Source organism: Anopheles funestus, chromosome 3RL (assembly GCF_943734845.2).
Source record: "Anopheles funestus chromosome 3RL, idAnoFuneDA-416_04, whole genome shotgun sequence".
NCBI lineage: Eukaryota > Metazoa > Arthropoda > Insecta > Diptera > Culicidae > Anopheles > Anopheles funestus.
This window is the reverse complement of record NC_064599.1, coordinates 26,873,138-26,892,285: the sequence shown is the minus strand read 5'-3', so window position 1 is coordinate 26,892,285 and position 19,148 is coordinate 26,873,138. Positions and strand designations below refer to the sequence as shown.

Below are 19,148 nucleotides of genomic sequence, written 5' to 3'. Positions count from 1 at the left end.
TTGGCGATCCGTTGGAGCTTTCGCGAATAGCTCCGGCCACAGACATGGTAGCGATTAGTGGTGCATGGACGAAATGTAGCCACAAGTGCCATCTAGCCATGGCCAGAAGAAAGTTTGGCGATATCTTGGATACCGGCGGAGCTATGGGGCAAAGTTGGGCCAAAAATGAGGAAAATTTTACGGTTTCACAAACAGCGTATGGTACTTGGTTCCTCGATGAATAAATCACTTTTCACTATGCGAAAACCTCCTTACAATTTAATAGTAATTGTAAAAAAAATCAAATTCAGGCCACATTGCATAGTCTCCGAACCACCCTGTACGAAAAATTGACACGCAGATGAGTGACCGTGAGTGGGGGGGGTCGTGTTTCAGACTTTAGCCAAATAAACCACGGTCTCTTATATTTTGAGGCCAAAAAGAATGAGCAATCTATTCAGCTCCTAGCATGAAAGATTGGTTAAAATTAATTTCTCATCTCAATCTTCGATGTTTAATACCAAACACGCAAATAAAAACGTATTCCTTCCCACTAAAAAAGCCAATTTCCATTTCGCACCTTATTTTGCACCGCAACTTCATCGCACCACGTCTACGGCGCTTGGGTCTGACATTGGCTGTCAAATTACCGTCCATGGCAGGACCTGCACAAATGTAGACCTTGCCAAAAGCGAACACGGACGGAATGCCCTCGTTTTTTCTCCGTAGCTCTTGAGTTTTTGGACTGATGAAAACTTTTCGAACTTTTCATCTCGCTCTTGATTTTTGAACAACGTTGCATCTAGCGTTCGTTCACGGTATGCCTTCTGGCTGTAAACGCGCAAGCAACGCGATATCAACTCGATGAATATTAGCTAATAAGCGTACCCCAACCAGTACTCAGAAGAACTTTCTTCTTCATTCGCTACCTATTATCACGAGCACACAAACACACACACATAGATACAAAGGGGCACCGTACGCACGCAGCCCTCATTGCCGTCATTGTAAAAAAAAAGTCCGGAGACTCCGCCACCATACCTGTTCCGCGATGGGCAAATAAGAATCTCGACAGAAATTGGCATCTTTGGCTTGTACAGAAGAAAAGGTTTTCGTGTCGTGTAAGTGTAAGTGCGCGAAAGTGAAAAGAAAAGTGACTACAGTGCGATAAAAGTTACGTCGCGGCGAACACATCGACGGTGGGTCACCCCCCCCTAATAGTGTTTGCGGCACCGAAAGTGGTCAACGCAAATTATGAGCAACGGGTGAACCGTGTGTAGCATCGAATAGCATCGGTGTTGTGAATAATCGGTGTGCATTTTGGGCAGTTTTTCCCCAACATCCGGGAAGTTATTTATCCATCTGGAACGCAGCAACCATCTCAGCCATATATCGAACGCGAATGGCCGCAATGTGAATAGTGTGTAAGTGTCTCCTGTTGTGCCGCCTGTGCTGTAGGACTGAGTCCTCTACCTCGGTAGCTAGGACCTATACACGCATTCGCACGGTTTGGGTGCGTCAAACGCAACCGTGACAGTGTGGTAATCGGTATCGACTGTCCCGGTCGTTACTAAAAATCAACAACATCATTGTTACACACAGTGTTGCAAGCGATGCAACCAAACTTCTGTGAACACAGCGGATCCATAATTGCCATTGCCGATCGCAGCAATCGTAAACAACATTGAACCCGCAGAAGAAGGTGTCGTTGCGCCTTTCACTAGCACATCGGTCTCATTTTGGATAAGAACCGGCCGTGTTTCGGTGCACGTATGAGGTAAAGGAAGCAAAACACGTCATACAGTTTTCCCTTTTGCCCTGCCATGGTGTGTAAAGGATAATAATGTGCTGCAACTAGTCGCGGAACTTCCGGCTACGCATCCCTTGTTTGTTTCAACAGATCATGTTAAGCTAAAGTGTGGACAAATTATTAACCAATTTGTGTGTTATTTTGTTACGATTTCTTTTTAGGAAAGTTATTCGTTTCTACACCACGTCACGTTACACTCCCGTGTGCATCCGGTACCTCCTTTAGCACTTGGTCCACCGCCGTGCTCAGCACCAGCAGTAGCAACCTGCATGCGTAAGAACGCAAACCGAACACGGGTCTAGTTTAGCATTTTATTAACACACGCTGTAAAAGCTAAAGTACACTACCCAAAACGTGTTCCTTCATCAGTTTGTGTCGCTTCAACCAAGTTAGTTTGGATAAACATATTTGATACACACTGCTACTGAATGGAACGAGAACGTGACCGAGAACGGGGCAGCAGTGGTGGTGGAGTAGCCGGTGGCAGCAGCGGACGAATCAAACACTCAAAGAAGCGATCACGCAAAAGTAGCAAGAAGTCGAAAAGGAAACGACACAACTCTGCATCGGATGTGGACGATTTGTCTTCCGCTTCGTTCGGCGAGGATGCGAAACGATACGCACGATCACACAAGGATGCGTACGACGATAGTAGCGGAGAACTGGAGGCTGAGCGTACCGAGCGCACCGCACTGTCCGGTGGTAAATCCGGCGTAGAATATTCCGACGTAAGTTCGGACGATTTTTCCGCTCCCGAAGCGGGTGAAATTGAAACGGACGTTTCGGAAGCGGCCGAAGTGGTGGACGGTGTGGTGGTGGACAATGGAGATAATTCGTTCATCAGTGGCGATGATGAAGGGGACGATATTGGTAGAAGCAAGAAAAGTAAAAGTAAATCACGCCACCGCCATCGACATCATCGGCACAAGAAATCGCTCGTGGACGGTCACTGTAAAAGCAGTTCGCATCGATCGAGCTCGAAACGTTGGAAACGAACGCCACAAACGAAACGGGGCGAAATGGATGTGCGAAGCAGAACACCATCGTTACCGGATGTTGGCGAACCGAACCGATCGTTGGCGGAAACAAAGGTAACGATTGCCACCTCTTCCATCAGTGGTTCGTCCAATCGCTCGAAAAGGATCAATTCGATATCGTCCGATACTTCGTCGATGAAGTATAGGAGGCAGAAAAAACGATCCAAACTAAACGATGAGCAACAGGCGGTGGAAGATAGCACGTTGGTGGATGAACAGGACGATACATTAGTGCGGACCAAGGACGACGCAAGCGTTGAAGCAGATGCGAGAGGGGAAGGAGCGGACGGGAATGGAGGCGGCACCGGTACAGAAGATTTGGACGATGAAAATGAGGATGAGGAGGAGGAGGAGGAGGAGGAGGGAGATGAGGAGGAAGAAGACGAAGACGACGATGGTGAGGAGGACGAGGAAGACGATATCAACAATGAGGGACAGTCGGTTTCGAGCAGGAAACGGATCAAGAAAAGTAAGAAGGATAAAAAGCATAAGCGAAACAAAAAGGCAAAAAAGCGAAAGCGAAAACTGCGCACCAAATCGATATCGAGCATTGAGACGATCTCGGAAAGTGAAGGTTCCCTGCTAGAATCAATGACGCCACCACTGAAGCAGTCCCCCCATTATAGACAAGTTGGTAGTCGCGAGGGTAGCAAATCGTACACGCCGGTACATAACGACACCAGCCTTACACCAGTCTCGCCAGGTACTGGGATAACGAAATGCGAAACAAAATGTCAAACAAAACAGGGTATTAAACATTTTTTTTGCCTCGGTTTGCTTTCAGGGACTCCACCGCTGCAAGACCATCATCATTCAACGCGCCACTCGCTGAACAGTCCGTATGACGGCCATCATGATGGCGCTAGACGAAGCCGCAGTCCGATCGAGCGAGACGTCGACCATGATCGTGAGCGGGATCGTGACCGTGATCATCGCGATCGGGAACGGGATCGTTCGTCGACTGCTGGTGGCAGCGGCAGTAGCCGTAAACTGTACATTACATCTTCCCCCCATACACCACCAGTCGCCATGCATAAGAAAAGCTCATCATCGTACCATGATCGTTCGCTCCAGCAGCACCCTAGCAGTCCAATCGATCTAGACAGTCCACCGCCACCGGTGCTGCGTCACAGACGGAGCAGTAGTCATCGGGATAGCAGTCGGCGGCGCAGTCAATCAAACGATCGGCGGTACAGCACCAGAAGGACACCTTCACCAAGTAAGAGTGGGGTTCGGGGGGTTCGGATAGGATTTGATACCCGGCCCTATCGTGTGGAACAGGCGCCCTTTTTACTATTTTTTACATAATTGATTTCTAGCTGTTTTATTGGTAAACATCGGAAAGAATGTCTGCCATAGAATGGTTTCTCCATATAACGCTTTTAACGACCTTACAGGTCACGCCGACCATTTCTGGCTTACTAGACTTATTTTTACCACGTAGCCGAATCCTTGCTCCTTCCTTGCAATGGGGGATGGTCCGGATGGGATTTGAACCCGGTCCTGCCGTGTGGACCGGCGCCGTTTATCACATGCACCATCGGGCCGCCCCGGTATATAATGGTTTATAAAACTTATTTTTACAATATATCCGTATAGTCAAATCCTTACTACGGAAGGTCAAGTAAGGGCAAATTCCTTCCATTATATGACATTTGATATTATTATCCGAGATTACGTACTGCTTAGCACTAGGTAGAAATTATAAAAAACAACCATTGATTACTATTTGTTTTTTTTAGACTCTCGGCACAAACCACACACTCCTCCACCCACTAAGCGGCGACGAGACAGATCACCCCCGGAGAAGGATTACTATCGGAAATCAGATAGCCGTAGCTACAGTAAACGAGAAAGGGACTGGGATGATCGTCGTGGCAATGAGTCCCATAAACGGTTCTTGAGGTATGCAGTCGATCAATTATAAGCAAAGCAAACATCTCAGTATCATTATTCCGTCCCTTATTAATGATTGGTTGACTCTTTTATATATTTTTCCCCCCGTTTGCTCCAACTACAATAAACCTACGTAGCAGAACTCCAAGCCCAAGCAGCAATCGACGATCGCGACGAACGCCATCGCCTGCCCCGACGAGCAGGACGAGATCAACACGGAAGGGTGGATATTATAGTCCCTCGCCGGAACGAAGCACCGTCGGCAGCAGCAGCTACATTTCTTCACGCTCGAGGCATCGTTCGCGCAGCCCTCGACGTTCGCCCCTATCGTCATCCGCCAGCAAGCGTTACTCCAGCAGCAGATCCCGCTCACCGCAGATGCCTTCAGCAAAAAAGATGGACCTACAGAAGAAAATCACCGATACCAGCTTCTTCGCAGAACTGATCAAAGACAAACACAAGCGCAATAAAACGCTGCAAGAGATTTTGGAAAACAAGAAGAAAAACGACGCATCGGGCGGCAATGCGGCTAATGATGGCGCAACGCTTGATGGTGACAGTCTAAAGAGCGATGGCAACAATGGTACATCGAACCCAGCTGGTGCGCTCGAAGCATCCAGTGCAAATGGAATAAAGGACACAAACGCGCTAGCAAATGTTACCGATATTCCTATGCCGGAGTCAATGGAACATTTACACACCCACAGCGATCAAATCGATGGCGGCAGGGCTGCTTTACTGTCGGCGAACTGTTGTGACGTTAGCAATAGCAATAGCAATGGTAGCAATAGTAACCTGGTTCCCGATTCACGTATACCTGTGATAACGAACAATGCAGTGCATCATCATCATTCTCATCATTGTCCTGCAGCAAACTTCTCCGGTACGAGCTTCAGCAATCTAGCGCACGTCGAAACGAGCGCGGAACCAACTGCACCGTCGGAGGCGGGCAACAGCAACACAAGCAGCGGCATCGCACCAACGAAGCCAAAAAGTCTTACCAATCTCCCGATGCCGCCCGGTGTGAATGTGGCCGATCTGGAAGGTGCGCAAACGCCGAGCCCATCGGGACCGATCAGCCCCGTTGCTGCGGTGAGTACGATGAAAATTATGCCCATTCCTACCTTGACCACTACCGGTGCCGTACCGCTGCCCGTTACAAACAATGCCGCAAGCGTAAGCAAACAGCGCACCGATAGCCATAGCAAATCGAACGCGTTGAATGTGCCCACATTGGCAGCAGTTCCTTCCACCGCAGTCACCACTGCTACTTCAGCTACCTCGACACTACCGGGCATTAAGAAGGGTTTACTCAATCTACCGATGCCACCGATGGTACCCGGGTCGGAGGATTTAAGTGGCGACGAAGACATCGGATCACCCTTATTGCTCAGCAATCGTGACTCCAACCAGAACCAAACACAATCAGGCCAAACCAGTGTCAATAATAATAACAACAGTAGCATAAACAATCGGTATAAGGGTGGCATTGCCAGTACGGTTGCGACCACCTCCACCCAGCCATCATCCGGTGCGGGTAAGGTACCAATGACACGGCCAAGAATTTTAAATCGGCGCCATTCCCGCAACATGACAGCGCCGATGTCCGCATCCGGTGGAAAAGACTGGGGCGAACGGTGTGTGGAAGTGTTCGATATGCTTGAACAAATTGGTGAAGGTACATACGGACAGGTAAGTGAACGAATGGCATCCAAAATCGGGCACAAACAATCGGGTGTTTTTAATTATGCCATTTATCCTTTACACACACACGAACAGGTTTACAAAGCGAAAGATCAGCAAACGAACGAACTCGTTGCGCTGAAGAAGGTACGCCTGGAGCACGAAAAGGAAGGCTTCCCGATTACGGCAGTGCGGGAAATTAAAATCCTTCGCCAGCTGAACCATCAAAATATCGTGAACCTGCGCGAGATTGTGACGGACAAACAGGACGCGCTCGAGTTTCGCAAGGACAAGGGTTCGTTCTATCTGGTGTTCGAGTACATGGATCACGATCTGATGGGGTTGCTCGAGTCGGGCATGGTAGATTTCAACGAGCAGAACAATGCGAGCATAATGCGCCAGCTGCTGGATGGGTTAAACTATTGTCACAAGAAAAATTTTCTCCACCGTGACATCAAATGCTCCAACATTCTCATGAATAACAGGTCGGTTGAAGGTGTAATTCTAGTACTTTAACGACAAATTAATGCCACCTGTTTTTGTTACATTGTAGAGGTGAGGTGAAGCTTGCTGATTTTGGACTAGCACGGCTGTACAACGCAGACAATCGGGAACGTCCATATACGAACAAAGTAATTACCTTGTGGTACCGTCCACCGGAGCTACTGTTGGGCGAGGAACGGTACGGTCCAGCGATCGACGTATGGAGCTGTGGATGCATTCTTGGCGAACTGTTCCTCAAGAAGCCATTGTTTCAAGCCAATCAAGAACCTGCCCAGCTGGAAATGATATCGCGATTATGCGGTACACCAACGCCGGCCGTATGGCCAAACGTCATCAAGCTACCGTTATTCCATACGCTCAAATCAAAGAAACAGTACCGTCGTAAGCTTAGAGAGGACTTCGTTTTCATGCCTACGCCGTCACTCGATCTGCTCGACAGTATGCTTGTGCTGGATCCCGATCGACGCATTACAGCCGAAGATGCGCTAAAATCTAACTGGCTTAAAAACGTTATACCTGAGCAGTAAGTAGCAGACAACGGGCCACGACCTTTACCGGAAGGACATTCTAAAACTTTTCTGTTTCACAGATTACCTCCACCGCAGTTGCCAACGTGGCAGGATTGTCACGAACTTTGGAGTAAGAAACGGCGGCGCCAGTTGCGGGAGCAGCAGGAATCGGCACTCAATCTTCCACCGGGCAAACCATCGGGCAGCACAATAAAGTTGGACGGTATAACGTTACCCGGTGGCGGCGGTCCGACCGGTATCAATATGCTGTAATATAGCATGCGTTACTGATCTGTTCGTATCACGCATACCTTACTTCCGAGGTATACAAACCGATTAGGAGAGATTTGGCTACCCAATTTCCGTTTCCATCCGTTCTGGGGAGGAGGGTTTTTTTGTCCTTTGACGCGCGTGCATGTTAGTGTATAGGTGATCGACATCAACTCTAAAGTATGCAAACACAGGTAACTTTGTACAGAGCAGGATCATTAGGGTACGATATATCATCTGTCTGTTCTGTTGTTCAGATCCTATTTTTTAACTATTCGCATACCAACTTGTTTTTACTACTCATCAGTCTTTTTTTATGGTTTGCATAATTGTGTAAGTGATGCTAATTCAAGTTTAGCTGTTTGTTGTTTTCTTTTTTTTTAACCAAGCGAAGAGAAAATTTTCGAACTTTCTAAGAAAGTTATAATTGAGAGGTAAAGTAATTATTATTTTTTCTTCCCTTCCTGCAAATCTCCTCACACAAAACAGAAAAAAACCAGACGCAAAATTATGTTCTCTTTGCATAAAATTGAAAGTTGCATAGAAAATGAAGAAACCGTAAAAAAAAAACAATATCCAACCTGACGAATGCGCGAAGATGCTTATGATGATGAGTACGAACTATTTTAGTGAAATAAAAGCTCTTGGTGCGTATGTAGGATAGCACCAGAAAGAAATCATGCGAATCTTGAAGTGTCTTACAAATTGTACGATGAGGGAAAAGGGAAGGTTCAAATAATAGAAAATTGCATCTTTGAGCATTCTCTGTTTGGCACATAGCTGTTTCGCTCGAAGAAGAAAACAAACTGACAAAAAAGGAGAAAAAAAGCAAATAGGTCGAACCGGGGGGGAGGTGGTTAGTTAAACAGGAACGAGCAATAAGTGTGTATCGCCATTGAATGTATCCCCATTGGGTGAGAAACCGTGCCGAAGCAATGTGAATTGATAAGTACGCAAGTAAGCAGGAACTGAACATTGGCTTAATCATGTGTCCGATGTCACAGTGCTAAGTAGAGGCATTAGTAACAGGGATGGTACGGTACGGTAGCCAATTAAGACATATGGTAAACCTTAAAATGTACAGCTAGTATAGAGCGTATAGAGCTGCAATGTAAATTTGTTACAAATATATTTCATCCCAAAAACCGAACCTTTGCTTTACGTCTCAGTACAGTGACAGTCCAACATGTGGATGAAAGTTGTAACCAGTTGTAAGTGGGGTAATTGACTGCGTCCAGTAGACAAATATGAAGAAACATTCGTCGTCATTATCGCTCCACATCATTTGAAACAATAGTGTTAGTGTCGTGATCGCAAAGGGGACTAATTCTGGTCGAAAAAAGGAATAAACCATTACCGAACTGTGCAGGCAGGATGCTTATTGTTAAGCACTATGAAGAGATTGAATAATAAAAACAAAAACAATAACATTGTGAACAAATAAGCTCGTGCAGTGTAAATTTCAATTACTTTTTTGCTTCGCAAGTAAAATTGTTGAACTAACGTACTAAAAAAAAATCATAAATTTTAGCATTTTTTCATATGGGTTCTCTGTCACCCGCAGGTGTGCATCCAGTGTATTGTTTGTACTATTTTGTAACTTTTCTTTTGTACACAGATGTCCTTCGGAAGAATTGAACGAACTTGAATCGCCATAGTGGAGTGACATGGATGGTTGTAAGTTTATAGAGACTTTGAATAAGCAGCGACATCGTGAGGTAAGTCGTTCTCATATCTATTACATATTCCCCAATATGGAAAAAAATCATTGTGAAACAGTAACATTTTCTGACCGTCCGACCGTCGTCAGACCTAAAGTGCAACAGAATCGTGAAGCAGAAATGAAGATCGAGACTAAAATAGTTTCTTCGTCCCACCTGGGGATAGAAACAATCTGCCAAATAGGGACAGAGTTCCTGGAGAACATGGGTTTTGTTTTTGAGGGAGTATCAATTGTGGCCAGTAAGTAGCAAGCAATCTACTAACGGCAGCATGCGTCGAACTTTTTGAGGCAAATCTAGAGAAGATCTAATCCAATCCAATCCGGACGCTAAAACGTAGAGACAATTAATCACAAAGTCCATGAAATTTCTTATAACGCCGGTAAAGCTTGCAGTTTACAATAGACTTACGGTGATAATGATGGACATTATTAATATGTTTACTGAGATTCTTTATTTACCTGTCTGTCCATTTGTCATGTTCCCGATCAATGCTTTGGGTTAGCTTCAAGACGATTCAGGAATCCTCCATCCCCTAGAATACACTGGAACGCAAGGACAGCACACACTGGTTAACATGCCTAGAATTTTTGTATATACTTAGTGCAAAGTATAGATGCGAAGTGGAACTTGAAGAATGATACAAAATCGCAGCAAGCGTAGCAAACGAACTGCACGCATTCGTTGACGTGCTTGTTTGCTTTTCAGCAAGCAGCACTTGTTCGAACAAAACAACTTCCCGCCAAAAGTTGAATTCGAACAAAACGGGCGGTCTTACCGAAGTGTCAAAATCGAATTTGACGTGCAAATTTATTTCATGTTCCGTAGTAGCCTTTGTGTGATTGCAAAGTTTGCACAATGTCGTTGCTGCATCGCGATATAGCTGTTGTTCAGTGAACTTCCTGCCGTTCTGTGTCTTATTACATCAACGAAACACGAATAACAACCAACCTACATAGAGCAAACAACATCAATTGCAGTTTTCAGCCTAAAACACGGGTATGTTTATCCTGATTTCAGTGCAGGGAACTTGCCATCGAGCAGTTTTTTAGGATTGCATATTCATTACCCAGCAGAATATGCACGATTTGTACTTAAAATGATTTTGCAATCTGCAGTACATCTGTATTTCTGTGAGACTGATTTTTTCCTGTTAAATTTTAGTACTTTTCGTGGGAAAGTATGGCAACTTACTCCTTGGCAGTGTTGATTTTGTTCAAGGAAAGAACAAAAGGAGATCCCCATCCTGTAGGTTGCTCAGGATCTCATTCGAATCGACACCTGTTTCTTCGTTCGTCTGTACGTCCAGCAATGTTTCAGCAGTGCTTTTCATTATGATCCCAATCGCTTTCTGGTGAAACATGTTTCCGGCTTTCTCATCACGTGTCTCACCTTCGTGGAAAAGTCAGGCTGGCCACATTCGGTCGCACACATCGTCAACGATAGTCTGCGCTTTCCTTCCATTAGCGTGTTCGCTGAAGGAGTTGCAGCAATCTCACGTATGCAATCGTAGGATGCCTTGAAGTTGATTAATAGAAGGTGCGTAAGGATCTGCGTTCATCGTCTGAGTCCTGAGGTCATCGTTGAACCATTGGAAAATTGGATACTTTGGAGGTTCTTAACATCCATAAACTTAAACCCTAACTTAAATAATATGTTACAAACTCTGCACAGCTGTGTGACCGCCAGGTCCTGAGTCATTGTGTCACATCTCTTGCATTTTTAGGTTTCTCAGTGTCGGATTTGGTTCTTATTGCGATTGCAATAGTAATAGACTAATTTCAAAATAGCATCTAATGTTAATATTCAATTTGCTTGTCAATTTCAGAATACCTTCTAGTATGGATTCCATCTGCAGTGAAGCAGAACACGACCCTGTTCCATACTGCGATTGTATATCGATTTGTGATCCGTCGAACGACAATTTACGATCACTAGTAACCTCATACCAAGTCAGCTGTCCCGATATAATCTCGCAGCTGACCAGTGTGAGTTATGTAATGCTGTTGAATAGCAAAGCGACCACGGTTGGTCGAACAATAGATAAGGTGATGTCGCAGAAATTTCCTGCTGGTACCAATAGGCGCATTTCGCGCAAACACTTTACCATCACGTTTGGTTCTGATGGAAATTTCATGCTGCTGTGCCTGAGCAAAAATGGTATTTTTATTGATGAAAAGTTTTGTAGCAAACAAGAACAACCGTATATACTACCTCAACAGTAAGTTTTTGATCTTTGGATTGTTAAATCCTATAATTGTGTAGAAACTAATGAACTGTACCGCTTTACTTCGCAGCTGTATCATACGCTTTCCCAGTACAACGGATGTAATCCATTTTAAAAGTTTAATTGCCGAAACGACCATCTTAACATCTGCTGCAAATAAGGATGCCATTTGCAACTCTCCTTCCAACATTAACCCTCAGGTGGGTTTAGATGCAACGCTAATATAAGTAACAGCGTATGTGTAGTTTACCGCGCATTATTCACATTGTTAGACTTTTGTTAAAATAGGACTTGTTTTTGTGTTTTTAAATGTATTTTAGCTGGTACCATTGTCATCGGAAGAAGATACGGCGACGCATACGAGCAGTGCGCAGAGACCACCTTACAGTTATTCCCAGCTAATCATACAAGCCATCAGCGCATCTCCACAGAAGAGGTTGCCGCTCTGCAAAATCTACTCATTTATTATGGAAAAGTATCCATACTATCGCGAATTTGGTATCAAATCCTGGCAAAACTCTATCCGGCACAACTTGAGCATGAAGTCGTAAGTATTTCGTACATTTCTTCGACATGCCCACTATTTGCTCCGACAGTTTATCCAATTTTGTAAACTGTGGCATATTTGTGGTTGTTCTGTATCTGTACTAATTTTGATCTTATTCTTTACACCTGCATACACTCAGAATCAAAACGTTATTAAACACCTGGAAGTGTAAGAAAGATTCGTTCCAATAACCTAATTAATTTGTTATATTGAAAGAATTTACCTGACCCTGAAAGAACACATGTGATCATTTCATTTCAATTTAAAACTTTACGGGATGAACCGTTCAATAGCATTCTACTAAAATGCCCAGTTTTTTTAAACTCGCAAATACTGGGCCTTAGTACTAAGGCCCATCGTGAGAGGATTTCGAACTTGTAACAGACTGAATCCCCATTCTTAATTAACAAACAGATCGCTTAGTGTCTTCTTCTTTCAAATAATTTAATTTGTAGTATTTAATTTTTGTTCACATACAAAATGATTCGCCGCTATCCAGTTGTTTCGAATAGGACTTAAGAATAATAGAAAATCCATTGAAGGAACTAGCACGATTTAAATTAAATGATATTTCAGATACTTCTTGAAGACACCTCAAGAAGAACCGAAAATTGGCCATTTGTGGATGTTAAGCCCATCTTGTGAAGAACGGCTTGTTGCTAAAAGATTCCTGGAGCGACGAATTAGTTCACATAGCAAGAATATATAATCTGCAGGTATATTGTAACATTTAACCAATTTTCGTAAAATGCTTTTCTTGACGCAACTTCCCATAATTTGATTGTAATAAAGTAAAGCAACATAATTCATTAATCTAACGCATTCTGGTTGAGTTGAATAACTATTAACGGTTTCTGTACTTATTTTCAAATGCATAAAATTGGAGAAAAACTTGCGCGAAATGTCACCTGGATGTCCGACGGCAGCCCTTAGTGAACTGTGATAAACAAAAGCGCAAATAACAATTGTTTACTTACGTATCCTCTCCGCGCATAAACGCTCTGAAAGACACGGTTCAAATGCTGATAATCGTTAAAAGTCTCTTGGTTCTGATAAGTGATAGCTGATTCTGTGGTCAGCAATCAAAGTGAATAATATCGCGCCCACTCATTTTCTAGAAACAGAAAAAGAACATTGTGTTTCAATCGTCGCCCACAGCTACTGACGCTTTTCGTCCCGTGCCGTTCAGAATTGTTTGGGAAAGTTTCTCGTCATCCGATCCACCATTTTTGTTTAATCGCGTGTATTAATGTTTGGTTGTGTGTGATAAGTGAAGTTATCTGCTGCAAAGAGGTATGTGTCTATGATCATTTTATTTATTGTTCAATGCAATTCAGAATTGGCGCGGTTACTTCTTACGAACTAGCTTTATTCATAGCCTGATCAGCAGTAAACTAATGCTCATATAATTTTGTTCTGCGTATTGGGGCGTACGACATAGCAATTAATCTGTAATGGATGTGTGTATCCGGAGGCCGTGCATATCTTTAATTTCCGATTTGAGCGTTTCCGTTATTAATCGGTGTTGCTTGACAGTGGACAGTCCTTTGAATTCTTTGCTTTCGACAAATATTTCATACATCGAGCCACAACCGCCAGAGATGTCGCTAACAACGATGTTCTTTGCCTGTAAATCCAAGAGAAAACGTAATTGAGTGCCATTGTGTATTGAGCCGAGCTACTGATAAGATAATCTTCAACAACGATCGATCAACGACCCTCGTTGGTCTTTACGCGGAGGATGACACTATTGTATTATTATCACTTCTATTGCACCTACCTGGGGGAATTTGGCCTCGAGAGCTTTTCTTAAATTTGCCTCTGAGTTTTTCATCATTTGTGAGTTTCCCGACCACACTCGGCTGAGTATCTGAAAAACCAATAACAAAGAAGCGTTCCGTCAGCTTACTAAGAGTAATAATGAGGCCGATATTGCTCGATGGTGCTTTGAACTATACGCAGTGATCTGATTAAGCTTATTTTTAGCAGATGGCCTTGCCCCTTTCTTACAGAACTGAAAGTGAAAGTGACTTTTCGCATGCTATGTTTCTTTTTTCATGCAGCTGTGCAAATTTCGGTGCAGCACTATATTCGACTCACAGAAATGTAGCGACTGCCGTAGTTTCGAAACAAATATCCACTCATGATTTCCAATCGGCAGGAACCGGCCTACTGCGTTTGTTTATTGAACTGGCTTTGCGCTGCACAACACAGTTACGAGTGTTGGTTCGGATTTCTGTGATAACAAATAGTTACGAAACCACCACTCTAATTGTCGCGCCTGAAGAAGAAATCTGGCAGCCGCTCTGGCCAGCTCAGTTGAGTTATGATGCCCCTTCTACTCTCGTACAGCGTTTCCTTAGCAATATTTAGAGGTTTTTGTTAAGTTTCTCTAAACCAAAAACGATAGAAACATTTTGTTTCGGTAGATTATGCCCTTCGCAACACACCGGTATTCTAGCGAGGGTTTTATTTTGACATTTTTACATCACAGCTTGCCGTGTTGTTGTTGTAGTTGTCAAAGACAGCTACAGGGTCGGACGAAACAATAAGACCGATGATTTATATTTGTCACAATCAAAATACAAGAAGAGATGGGAAATCGATTTTTTTCATAGAAGTAAAAAATTGAGAGAAGCAAAAGTAGAGGTTATTTAAATTTCTCGAAAATGATAATATTTCGTTTTCATAACTGCAATAGAAAACTAATAATGTCTTCTAATTACATTAGCTTTTTAAATGCTTTATGTACTTTCCTGTATCTTGGAGAAGTGTTCAATTTTTTTTCTTTATTTAGTATAATATATCGGCTAAAGTCTGAAATAAGCAACCCAGCCTCTCACGGTCACTCATCCGCGTGTCAATTTTTCGTACAGGGTGGTTCGGAGGCTATGCAATGTGGCCTGAATTTGATTTTTTTATAATTACAAATACATTGGGCTAAAGTCTGAAACACGACCCCCCCACTCACGGTCACTCATCTGCGTGTCAATTTTTCGTACAGGGTGGTTCGGAGACTATGCAATGTGGCCTGAATTTGATTTTTTTTATAATTACTATTAAATTGTAAGGAGGTTTTCGCATAGTGAAAAGTGATTTATTCATCGAGGAACCAAGTTCCATACGCTGTTTGTGAAACCGTAAAATTTTCCTCATTTTTGGCCCCAATTTGCCCCATAGCTCCGCCGGTATCCAAGATATCGCCAAACTTTCTTCTGGCCATGGCTAGATGGCACTTGTGGCTAGATTTCGTCCATGCACCACTAATCGCTACCATGTCTGTGGCCGGAGCTATTCGCGAAAGCTCGAACGGATCGCCACTCTTTGACCTGTGGTCGATAGATGGCACCAATTGCTACATTTTCTTCTTCGACGGCCATGCCCTCAGGTGTCTGTGTCTCGAAACATAATTAAAAAAACGCGCAACCGATTTCGAACCACCCTGCACGAAAAAAAGTCACTCAAATGAGTGCCCGTGAGTGGGGGGGTCGTGTTTCAGACTTAAGCCATACATTGTTGGGGGGTTTTCGCGTAGTGAATAATTTATTAATCGAGGAACCAAGGAACCAAGTGGGGGGGTCGTGAAATACCCTGTTTGTGAAACCGTAAAATTTTCCTCATTTTTGGTCCAACTTTGCCCACAACGAATCTAACAAGATAAACTTGAAATTGCAGTGCCATAATTATGTCCAACATTAATTACTCTATTTTTGCACCGTGTCAGTCACTGCATCATACTGATTAAAATTTCCCAAGAGATGGCGCTAGTTTGCTGTGTACGCTGTCTTTTAAAATTTCATCGCACAGTGGTCGATCAACGAAAGTACGTTACATTTTTTTGAATTTGTTTCCTAGCATATTTCATTTCTTCATATTGATACTTTGATTGTTTTGCGAATAAATCACCCCTATTAGTGATAATTTGTTGTACAATGTATGTGAAAGGGTTTAATGTTTTTTTTTTTACTGAAACCATCATTTCCAATTTTTATACTCTTTCTACAAAACTGTAACTAGCACCGGAATCATTTTTGCTGCGTAGAAAATATTTCTATCCCCACAATCAGTTATCCCATCCCCAACACCAATCTGTCTGACTGATAGTAACCTTGAATATTTCTAAGTTCAAAACCCCATTCATAAAACTTAATAGACGCTTCCTTCGCTTCACTTCCTCTCAACGGGCATGCTTCTATATGTGCGGTTTCGTCTCTTCTCACATTGTAATCTGTCTGTTTCTTAACGCCACTTCTTTTCCTCCTCATTAACATGTGTTTCGTTTTCTGGGCTCTAATGCATTATGAGGCTTACAGCACCACCACAGCCGTAGAACGGTCAATGTTTTCTTTATTTTATGCGGCACCACGATGGGAGTTAGGGATTTTATTCGTTGGTTCAATTTTTAAGCCTTTTTTTAATGTGATTAAATATGTTACTTATTTTATATAAAATTCAATGTATGTATTTCAATGATATTAGTTTTCTTGTTGCTAAAGGACATAAAATATTTAAACATTCCCAGCTACGGACCGGTATAGCGCTCCAACGGTCAACGAAAGCCCTAGCTCCAGCTTAGTCCAGAACATGCCAACGGATAATTTTGTTTTACTGCTCCACCGTTGGAAAGTGCTAACCGACACATTGAACCCATGCCTACACATCGGAAACGGTCACAAACGATTTTATGGTTTCGTTTTGGAAAGAACTCATGTGCCGTTTTTTTTTTGTTTCTTTTTGTTCCTTTTCGATTCCACTCTATTTACACAAGTTGTTTTTTTCTCCTTCTCGCAATACACAAATACCGGGAGAAACTTGTTCATTCCTGTTTTTCCATGTAAAGATGGCGACGGAAAACGCAACGGAAAAGGGAGGAAAGATCACTTTCGTAAGTGAGAGAATTCCAAGAAGTCTAACCTCACCTCCGTACCTGTGGGACTAGGTGGTGTGGTCACCCCCTTTTTTGGGGTGAGAATGCTGCTAAAGCTAAAGATGCGGTTGTTCGTGTATTCCCCGTGGTAGTCCCTGGCGTCCCTAAGCCGGTTCGCTGAGATGTTCCCGGCTACGTTGGGAAAGCGTTTCGAAAGGCCATCCGTTATTTTTGAGCGTTTTGTTTTGTTCCCTCAACATAACACCGGGCCTTGTATTGAACGATTGAAAGCATCATTCTGCTGGGATGGGTTTTTGTTTTCCATGCTCGTACCTGTGGGCAAACCTTTAATACTGACATAAGACTATGGCTGCAAAAGCATAGCCGACACTTTAATGGCATCTTGTTTCGATAATGTTAGAAAAGAATTCATTTTATTAGCATATCTCTGCAAAGCTTATTCTCTTGATGAAAGTTGTAAAATAATCAGAAACTAAATCATTAAAATTAATTCCACATAGCGAAACCTCCCCAGGGCCCATGGAAGATTTCAAGCCAAGGTGTACAGGGGCGTCGTATTCACCTTGTACGCATCGTAAACCTGAGGAGGGCTCGCAAAGAATCAGAAACAAACTCTTAATTAGTGGTAAAACGTACCGATACGCTCTTCTGGGGCTGGGTTCCAGTTGTTTAGCACTTAATTATGAGCCTCCGAACTGATACAAAGCGAGAAGATCAATGGAAAACCATGGAGCAAAGTGTAACTCCCTAGAATCAAATCTTTCTTTTAATCTTAACAAGCACAAAAATACCATCGATTCATTACGTTAAAATTGTAGAAATGTTTCATTATTAGTAAGAAAAAAAATATTTCTTTCATTGGTTCTGTCTGCAAAACTTGTAAACAGACGAGAGATAGGCGCGCGATCTTCATGATCGCCGTACAACAGTTCCAATTTCTTTTACTCACCCTTCTCCTTATCCTTTAGTTTGTTGTTTTTTTTTTTGCATCTCTTTGCTTCTCTTCCTTTCTCCCTTTCTACTTCTCTCAATGAACTACGACCAAAACAAACGCAACGTTCGAATTGCAGAAGAAACGATCATAAGAAAACAAAAAAAGCAACGACGACACGGTTTGCGATCGCCGAGGAGGGCCACTGCTTCTTGATCATCTTCTCGCTTGTCTTGGGATTTTGCTTTGCCTGTACCATCGTCGATGCGTGTCTTACGCTTTAGTGTGTTGGCCTTGTACGGCTGGCTGGTTTGGCTGGCAGGCCGGTTACGGGTGCAAAGTTGGCCCCCGGTGCGTTTGATGCCTCTCTCTCTCTGTCTCTCGCTTGCACACAGCACACCCGTCGTTACCGGTATATACTGTCAATTTCCCGCGGCAGCCGGCTTTGTTATTATTTTTCTTCCGTTCTGTTTTTACACGCCACTTCTCTACACCGGGCACTGCGCGGTGGTCGCGTACTACACGCAAAGAAGATCATAAAGCAAACGGTAATAGTAAGAACCAGTCGACTGGTGGTGCTATTTTGCGCTTCATCTTTTTTGCGGCCGGTTGTTGTTTTTTTTTTGTCTGGCGACCCTATAGCACCACGGAATGGTAATCAGAAAAAAAACATGCGCGGCAACTGCAGGCGGCATAATGATGGAATGGGCCCCCAGCACAGACGCGGTCGGTTCTGTCTTCAGAGTGAATGGTAATGGATAAAGGTTGATGGAATTCGCGAATGTTTTCAACCGTTTTGGATGGTGTCCAGACGCACATATTGGACCAACAACAACAAAAAAATGCTGGTCAATAACCGAAACTTTCGAAGCAAAGAAAAGAGAAGATGTCCCACAAGAAGAAGAATGTTCTCCAGATATATCACGATGCAGATATTGATCATATGCCGGCTGTTCCTTAACTCCAATCAACCATTATTCGCTATACCTCAAGCTTGAGTCTAGCTTATTTCCTGCAGGTTTTTTTCCATGTTTTCCACTGCATCATATGAATGCCGAAAGCAACAGCATTACAGACGAAACAGCACCAGAATGTTTTGTATGAAATGCCTGGTTTTCGGTCGTTTTTTTTACGTATTCTTTGGCA

At 43.4% G+C, this 19,148-nt stretch overlaps 3 protein-coding genes across 8 annotated transcripts; 2 read left to right on the top strand and 1 right to left on the bottom strand.

Annotated features, from left to right (window-relative positions):
• The first annotated feature begins 642 nt into the window (after positions 1–642).
• Positions 643–8,494, top strand: LOC125770412 (cyclin-dependent kinase 12). 4 transcript variants are annotated; one of them, XM_049439939.1, is made up of 8 exons: positions 643–1,403; positions 1,951–3,529; positions 3,611–4,045; positions 4,569–4,731; positions 4,860–6,414; positions 6,502–6,890; positions 6,959–7,432; positions 7,499–8,494. In XM_049439939.1, the coding sequence occupies exons 2-8, from the start codon at positions 2,218–2,220 to the stop codon at positions 7,689–7,691; spliced, it is 4,521 nt and encodes a 1,506-aa protein (XP_049295896.1). In that variant the 5' UTR covers positions 643–1,403; positions 1,951–2,217; the 3' UTR covers positions 7,692–8,494. The 4 variants fall into 4 exon arrangements, with proteins under 4 accessions (XP_049295896.1, XP_049295898.1, XP_049295895.1 ...); XM_049439941.1 differs by having other exon boundaries at positions 643–1,756; positions 4,863–6,414; XM_049439938.1 differs by having other exon boundaries at positions 643–1,756.
• A 483-nt stretch (positions 8,495–8,977) lies between these two features.
• LOC125770488 (forkhead box protein K2-like) lies at positions 8,978–12,996 on the top strand. 2 transcript variants are annotated; one of them, XM_049440178.1, is made up of 5 exons: positions 8,978–10,408; positions 11,238–11,630; positions 11,707–11,836; positions 11,957–12,183; positions 12,760–12,996. In XM_049440178.1, exons 2-5 carry the CDS (start codon positions 11,251–11,253, stop codon positions 12,890–12,892), a joined length of 870 nt encoding a protein of 289 aa, XP_049296135.1. In that variant the 5' UTR covers positions 8,978–10,408; positions 11,238–11,250; the 3' UTR covers positions 12,893–12,996. The 2 variants fall into 2 exon arrangements, with proteins under 2 accessions (XP_049296135.1, XP_049296134.1); XM_049440177.1 differs by lacking the exon at positions 8,978–10,408 and having other exon boundaries at positions 10,837–11,630.
• Positions 12,997–13,477: 481 nt separating this feature from the next.
• On the bottom strand, positions 13,478–14,776 carry LOC125770535 (bolA-like protein 3). Of its 2 annotated transcripts, none has more exons than XM_049440243.1 (3): positions 14,284–14,776; positions 13,964–14,053; positions 13,478–13,810 (listed from the first exon to the last, which is right to left on the bottom strand). In XM_049440243.1, the coding sequence occupies exons 1-3, from the start codon at positions 14,326–14,328 to the stop codon at positions 13,628–13,630; spliced, it is 318 nt and encodes a 105-aa protein (XP_049296200.1). In that variant the 5' UTR covers positions 14,329–14,776; the 3' UTR covers positions 13,478–13,627. The 2 variants fall into 2 exon arrangements, with proteins under 2 accessions (XP_049296200.1, XP_049296201.1); XM_049440244.1 differs by lacking the exon at positions 14,284–14,776 and adding an exon at positions 14,194–14,279.
• Positions 14,777–19,148: the final 4,372 nt, after the last annotated feature.